We start from the raw sequence: 8,015 nt of genomic DNA on the forward strand, positions 1-8,015 counted from the left end.
ATCATCCATCCATCCATCCATCCATCCATCCATTCATCCATCCATCCATCCATCCATCCATCCATCCATCCATCCATCCATCCATCAATCCATCCATCCATCAATCCATCAGCTTCTGCTTGTTCCAGAGTCAGGTCATGGGGCAGCAGCTTGAGCAGGGAGGCCCAGACTTTTCTTTCCCCAGCCACCTCTTCCAGCTCTTCTGGGAGGATTCCAAGGTGTTCCTGGGCCATCCAAAAGACATAGTCTCTCCAGCGTGTCTTGGACTTTCCCCGAGGGCTCCTATAGTTGGACATGACTGAAGCACATCCCTAGGGAGGGGCCCAGGTGTATCCTTACCAGAATTTGTGGACATAGGTGAGGGTAGGAACGTAGACCCATCAGTAAACAGAGAGCTCTGTCTTACAGCTCAACTCCCTCTTCACCACAATGGACCGGCCCAGGGTCCACAATACTGCAGATGCTGCACCGATCTGTCTGACAATCTCACACTCCATTTTTTCCTCACCCATGAACAAAAATTATTGAGCGTGCATCAGGAAAACCTTGAGATACAAACTTTAACTGCTCCACTTGAGACAGAACTTAACTCCCAGCGGTTTCACCTTCTTCCAACTGAGGACCATGGTCTCAGATTTGGAGGTGCTGATCCTCATCCCATCCGCTTCACACCCGTCTGCGAACCGCTCCAGTGAGAGCTGAAGATCACTGCACAGTGATGCCAATGGACAAATTATGCCACCAAAGGCAGTTAATTCTCTAAAAGTAAATGATTTAACATGCAATTTTTGATCTGCATCATGTGTTTTGGCTGTACATGTAAACTCGGCAGCATTTAAGGTAAAATGTTCATCTGTTTTCTCAGTGTGATGAAAAGCAAAGGTTTTTTGATCAGCGGGAAAGGGAAATGTTGATGGTAACCATAATTTCACATGAGCAGATAACATACTCATGTTCTCTTTCACATGGTTAAGTGCAAACTGTGAACCAAAAGTTTATCCTCAGCCTTGAAAACATGAATGCACAGAGAGTTTTGCACTGCCTTTTCAGTGCTGTACAGAAACTTGTTGTCATGGCTCTCGTTGCTGAGGAAAGAGGGAATGTCACATCACCCCCTCCGCTCTACGCTGCAGCAAGAATGGTCAGCTTCTGTGGAGAGTCTGTCTCTACTGCAGAAAGGCAAAGCCTAAAGGACTCTGTGTGCTATTTGAGTAAAAAAGGGTTTTGGTTCTCGAGTTCAACACATTTTACTCTGCTCTCACAGTACTATTGTGTTTACCTCAAAGCAGAAGTGAAGCCAGATTTTCGGTTTTGTGTCACTTTCTGTGCCTGGTCATCACCGTCTGTCAGAGCAATAAAACTGGAGACGATTGCAGAACTCTCTCTCAGAGTTGGTTTCCAGCTGCCACTAAATGGTTGAATACATTAACAATACCTCAAGCTGCTGCAGCTTCTGAAGGCTTACAGTTTTTTCTTGTCCCAGATAGGAAGTCCTGACCCTCTTTTTGCAACCATGACCTGTTTCGTTTGGTTTTAAGGTGCACAAAACTCATCGCCACCATCTCAACAAGAAGTCTTGCTAGATGTAGAAAGGAAGCAGGCGGGGGGCTATTGGAGGAGGGAAGTAGGACTGTGTACCCATACATTTCTTATGAAATTATTACTTTCCAAAAGAAACTTCCCAGCAGGAAATTCTGATGTAAGATTCATTGTATCATTTAGTAGCATTGAATATCAAGTCATGCAAAATTGTATTATATCAGTGACTTGAAGAGCAGCTGAGTTGCAGTGCTAGCTGAGAAGAAACGTTTATTTCTCATATTCAGAAAACTTCAATCCACATCCATTTAGATGTCTAACCAGAGTAAAATTAATCTTTTTACTTCAAACAGCATGATGCGTGTGTCGTTGTTTTAGGTTTATTTGAGCTTGTAATGTGAATTAATGTAAAATATTTTTTCATGTTCCACTACAGCTATGGCAGCTTTTAAAGAACAACATGTTCAGCATCATGTTTTTAGGACTGCCCCTCACAAAATCACCACCTTAACAAGGGTTTGAGAACTCCAGTTATACTGGAGGCTATGTGGTCTGGGGCATCAGCCCCTGGTAGGTCTCTCATGGCAAACTGGCCTCGGGGGGAGGCATCAGACCATGAGTGACTCCAAAACTTGGATGAATAAACAAGAAATACATCAAGATACTTCACCCAGATTAAGGAAACCAGAACACCACCCTGGAGCCAGGCCTGGGTGGGAGCTTCAAGCACCTGGTGGATGAGCACCAGGCAGTCAAGCCTTGATTTCTGGGGCTCAGTTGGTTCAAGTCTTAAAAAAAGGACATGATTCCACCTCCATGTGGGCCCACCACATTTGAGGAGGACCATCAGGGTCAGTGAAAACTGGACAGCAGATGATAGTAGGGTTCCTGGGAAAGACATTCATGGCACAAACTAGCTCAAGGATAATAAAATGTCAAGGATAAGGCTAAAGAGCTGGAGCTTGTGGAGCCTGCCGGGCTCACCTCTGCGTACAACTTCGGCTGTGTAACCCTGGTGAGGTGCTGGACTTTTTAATACACTGAAGTTGCCCAGGGAGAGAGACGTTGAGCGGGTGTGGGTATACATACAACACCTGGCTGAATGCCTGGGTGTTGGAGTTTTTCCCACTGAACAAGAACGTTGTATCTCCACAACTTTAAGCTGTTGGCTGGAGGGAAGGTTCTGATTATTGTTCATGCTATGCATCAAACAGCAGTTCACATTACCCGGTCTTCTTAGAATGAGATGCTTGGAATAAAGCTGCTACTTCTTCACATCAAAAGAGCCATTTGAGGTGGCTCTGGCTCTTAGCATGCCTCCTAGACACCTCCTTTTGGAGGTTTTACGGGCATGTCCCCGCTGGAGAGAGAGAGAGAGCCCTGGGAAGACGCAAAACTCACTGAGAAATTATTTTTCCTCTCTGGCCTGAGATTGTCTTGGGATCCCTCAGGAGGTGCTGGATCGTGTTGCTGGGGTGATGGGCATCTGGGTTTTTCTTCTGGTCATGTCTCCACGACCAGACTGTGGATACTTACTTTTTATGTATATGAATATTTCTGTTCAGTAACCTGAGATGGTTCTGTTGTGACTTGGCGCTATATAAATAAACTGAATTGAATTGAAGATGGATAGATGGATGGACAGATGCTAGGACCATTGTAATTTTTGCAAGACTTTTAAAATACAAATTTTAGACTTCTATGATTTTGTTGGAAAAACCACAGGGTTAAATTGTAAAATTATCTGAATTTTGTTTTCCTACTTTAGTTTGAGTGGTCCAGATAATGAGAGGCATGTGCAATTTCTCTATAAATAAATAAAAAAGTTTGTTTGGAGTATAAGATGCCTAATTTCAATTAGTGTTTTTTGAAGATGTGTGAATGTTCAGTGTGGTTGCACAGCCATTAGATGAAACTAAATTGATTCCAGTCAAACTCTAATATCAACCAAACAAAACACCATCAGTGAAGATACGTCCTCTTAATGGAGAAACACACACACATCTTACCTTGCTGTTGTATGTTCAAATGAAATTATTTTTAATATGTTTAGCTGTAAATTGTTATTTCAAGCTTAAAAGTAAAGTCATGCGACACCATGATTGTTAGTAGGGGAGCAGGTAGGACGTGAAGCTCTGGTTCCAAAAATACAACATGGCAGTTTCTGTAAACTATGTTCTATTGGTAGAAAACAATAACTGAGACTGGATTTTATTAATTTAATATGTAGTAAAAACTCACACAGGACTGAGACAGTTCTTACATCCATGACCTGACAGCAGAAAGTATTTGCTCTAAATATAACAATACAGTCCTAATCAATTATTGAACAATATTGTGATCAAAGACAGAGAGATGAAACAGTGAAATGGACTGTTTAACTTCAAATTTTGGCAGCATAAATTAAAGACACATCACCAGATCTTATATTGCATTGTGCTTTACCGACCAGTTTAATCAACCAAAACAACCAGTTTAACCACCAGAACACACTTATTTCATGATACATAACCATTCTTCATGTTGGTTGTTTCAACCCTCAGGTGTAGAATGGGGACTTCATTTCCCGGCAGCCAATGGTGAATACCAGTCTCCCATAAATCTGAACTCTAGGGAGGCTCAGTATGACCCCACCCTTCTGGATGTTGGTTTATCACCAAACTACGTGGTGTGTCGTGACTGTGAAGTCGTCAACGATGGACACACTGTCTGCATCCTTCTCAAGTCCAAGTCAGGTGACTCGCAGGAGACATGACACATTTTAACTTAAGATGTGCTGAGAAAGTGAAATGGATATTTAGTTTTGAACATCAGTTGTAGACGTTTCTAAGTGAATAATCCATGCGTCAAAGGTTTAACAAATTTCACAACTGTTTCATCACAAATGACCACTTTGTCTCACTTTCATTATGACTTACTTTGTGTTTTCTGTGTTTGTTTGCTCATGTGGTTTCCTGTTTTGCTGTTAGTGGTTACTGGGGGTCCGCTGCCGAGAAGTCATGAGTACGAGCTTCATGAGGTCCGATTCCACTGGGGCAAAGAGAACCAAAGAGGATCAGAGCACACAGTGAACTTCAAGGCTTTCCCTATGGAGGTACACAGAGCAAACACAGACAGAAAGGGGGAAAAGATCAGGGAGCACAACCTTCTCTAAAGACAACAGTGCTCAAGTGTTTATACTTCTGGCATTTGTCCTTCTACAGATAGCAATGTAGCTTGGTTTGTCCTTGAACACAAGATACATTATGTACTTCTTTTTAAATAATCAATTCTGACATCTTATACGGGATTTTTTTTTAACATATCGACTTTTATGCATCATGCATAAAAATAAATTACAGACAACTCAGACTTTAATTTTTTTATTTTTACAAAAACAGAAAGAAGTGTTAAATATTTGTAGTTCCATCATGTGTCTGGTGCAATTGCGTGGCGTAACTGAACCTATTGTTAAAATGTTTTGAACATATGAATCCTAATCAGCTTTATTTTAAAGACCCTCAGAATCAATAAAAAGGTGGTTTACTGGTGGTTTTTCCTGTCTTTGAAATTTCTGCAGCCTTAGTAATTTAGACGATGCAGGGAATTGACAATATCCAGTTTGTTGCAAATAACAGTTAGTACTACCAGAAGTACTACCAGATGTCACTTTTACAAACACGACCACTATTTTTTACACTCAACCTCCTCCTTAAATTGCTACCTTATTGTAGTGGAGGAGTTTGTGCTCATGAATGATTCTAGCAGCTATGCTGTCGGGGCAATTTGCCCTGGTAGGGACTGTGAAAGCAGATTGGTCCTAGGTGACAGGCCAGATAAAGAGCGATTCCAAAGACTTGAATGGACAGACAAAAGCAATGAGCTCAGTGTCATTTGCCCAGATGTGGTTTACAGGGGCTCCAACCTGGAGCCAAGCCTGGGGGAGTGGCTCCTCAGCGAGCACCTGGTGACTGGGTCTCTACCCACAAGGCCGATCGGGCTCAGCTTAAAGGAGCAACATGGGTCTGCCGTCTTGTGCGCCCAAAGTGCAAAGGGCCCAGGGTGCAAAGTGTTATGGGTTGTAGCCAAGACCCTTGGCGCTCTGATCCTGGCTTACCAAAGCTGGCTTTTGGGGCATGAAATGTCACCTCTCTAGTAGAGAATGAGCCTGAGCTTCTGTGTGAGGTTGAGCGGTACAGACTAGAAATAATTGAGCTCACCTCGATGTACAGCATGGCCTCTGGAAACAACCTCCTTCAGAGCTGCGAAACATTATTCCACTCTGGAGTTGCCCATGGTGAGAGGTGCTGACCTGGTGTGGGTCTACCGGTACTCTTAGCTCCCCGACTTGGTGCCTGTGTGTTGGAGTTTTCTCCAGTAGATGAGAGGGTAGCTTCTCTGCACCATCAGGTGGGGAAACAGGATCTGACTGTTGTTTGTGCCTACACGCCAACCTGCAATTCAGAGTACCCAGCCCTCTTGGAGTCCTTAGTAAAGGGTGCTGGAAGGTGCTCCAACTGGGGACTCCTCTATTCTGCTGGGAGACTTCAATGCCAATGTGGGTAACAACAGTGAGACCTGGAAGGGCATGACTGAGAAGAACGGCTTCTCTGAACTGAACCCGAGCAGTGTTCTGTTGTTGGATGTTGGACTTCTGTGCTAGTCATAGTTTGCCCATCACGAACACCATGTTCAAACATGAGGGTGTCCATAAGTGCACATAGCACAAGGATGCCCTAGGGTGCAAATCGATAATCAAAATTGTAATTCTGTTATCTGATCTACAACTGTATGTTTTGGACACTTAGGTGAAGAGAGGAGATGAGCTGTCAACTGATCACCACCTTTTGGTGAGTTGTGAGATGGTGGGAAAAGATGCCAGACAGACCTAGTAGATCCAAACGTATAGTGTTGTGAGTGAACACCTTGGTGGTCCTCCCAGAAGAGTTAGAGGAGATGCCTGGGGAAAGACATGTCTGGGCTTCCCTTCTTGAGCTGCTGCCACCGCGACTCATCTCTGGACCAAGCAGAGGATAATGGATGGATAATTTAAAACTCCTTACACAATTTTCTCTAAACTCTTTAAAAAAAAATTCTAGTCTTGGCTGTGTAAACAAATGATTTCTGTAAAGGCTAGAAAAGCTGCATCACCTAAAATAAATTAATGTAGATTATAGAGAAAAAGATGTGCTGCCTAAACTGAATTATTGTGAATACTAAAGCAGCAGGACGGCATGGTGGCACAGTTGGTAGAGATGCTACCTCTCAGCAAGAAGGTCGCTGGCTCAAATCCGGCCAGGGACCTTTCTGTGAGGAGTTTGCATGTTCTCTCCGTGCATGCATGTGTTTCCTTCAGGTACTCCAGTTTCCTCCCACTGACCAAAAACATGCATGTTAGACTGATTGGTAACTCTAAATTGTCCCTAGGTGTGAGGGAGAGAGCCCTCAAACTGGTTGAAAACAACAAAGTCCATGCTCAATAATCCAGGTATACAATCCAACATTTTTCAGTCACTGACTGTATGTCAACAAGGAAGAGGGCCGGCAATGTAGGAGGGTGCGTACCAAAGAGACCATCTTATCACAAGCAGAACTGGTTTGTTCCACTTTGTAGTAAGCTGTTGGGAGAAGAATCAATTTTGTTGTGTGTTTCCTTGACTGATGAAGCCTTCCAGACCGAAGGCGAAACGTTTCAGCACAAAAAAAGAAACTGTCTAGATGACCGGACTGAAAAATGTTGGATAATGGATGGATATATTTATTTATATATTTATGTTAGTGGTAGCACGGTGGCGCAACTGGTAGAGCTGCTGCCTCTCAGTGAGCAGGTCCTTGGTTCAAATCCTGGTCATGGGACCTTTCTGGGTGGAAATTGCATGTACTTTCCGTGCATGTGTGGGATTTCTCCCGGTACTCCGGTTTCCTTCCACAGACGAAAAACATGCATGTTAGGCTGATTGGTAACTCTAAATTGTCCCTAGGTGAGAGTGAGAGAGTGAATGGTTGTTTGTCTCGTTTGTCTCTATGTATCCCTGTGATTGACTTGCGACTCATCCAGGGTGTACCCTCGCACAGTGATTGCTGTACATGGGCACCGGCGACCCCCGTGATCCAAAATGGAAGAGGCGGGTAAAAGATAAAGGATGGATGGATTTATGTTAGCAAATCCCATGAAAATGTTTGATGAAGCTGACTGAGACCAGGTTAGTGCCCCTGGCCTAAATATTTTTTTATTTTCTGTGCCTCAAAACTAAACTGTTTTTCTGACAATTATCATTTTTTAACACGGTGTAATTTTACCAAACTGGACTCTCCCGTCCTTTTTAATATTTGTAATCTACAGTTTTTCAATAAATATGACCTTTTTTTACATTGTTAACATACTTTCAATGTTATTTTTTATGAACTGCTAGAAAACAAATGGCTGACAGCTACTGAGATAAAGGAGATCATCCATCCATCCATCCATCCATCCATCCATCCATCCATCCATCCAT

General features: G+C 43.1%; 1 protein-coding gene across 1 annotated transcript in view; it reads left to right on the top strand.

Moving 5' to 3' along the window:
- The window catches only part of ca8 (carbonic anhydrase VIII), a 170,745-nt gene that overhangs the window by 145,495 nt on the left and 17,235 nt on the right, over nucleotides 1-8,015 (top strand). The window contains exons 2-3 of the mRNA XM_037682119.1: nucleotides 4,083-4,274; nucleotides 4,509-4,633. Coding sequence (XP_037538047.1) covers nucleotides 4,083-4,274; nucleotides 4,509-4,633 — 317 coding nt within the window. The remainder of the gene's footprint in view (nucleotides 1-4,082; nucleotides 4,275-4,508; nucleotides 4,634-8,015) is intronic.

Source organism: Nematolebias whitei, chromosome 9 (genome assembly GCF_014905685.2).
Source record: "Nematolebias whitei isolate Nwh7 chromosome 9, NemWhi1, whole genome shotgun sequence".
NCBI lineage: Eukaryota > Metazoa > Chordata > Actinopteri > Cyprinodontiformes > Rivulidae > Nematolebias > Nematolebias whitei.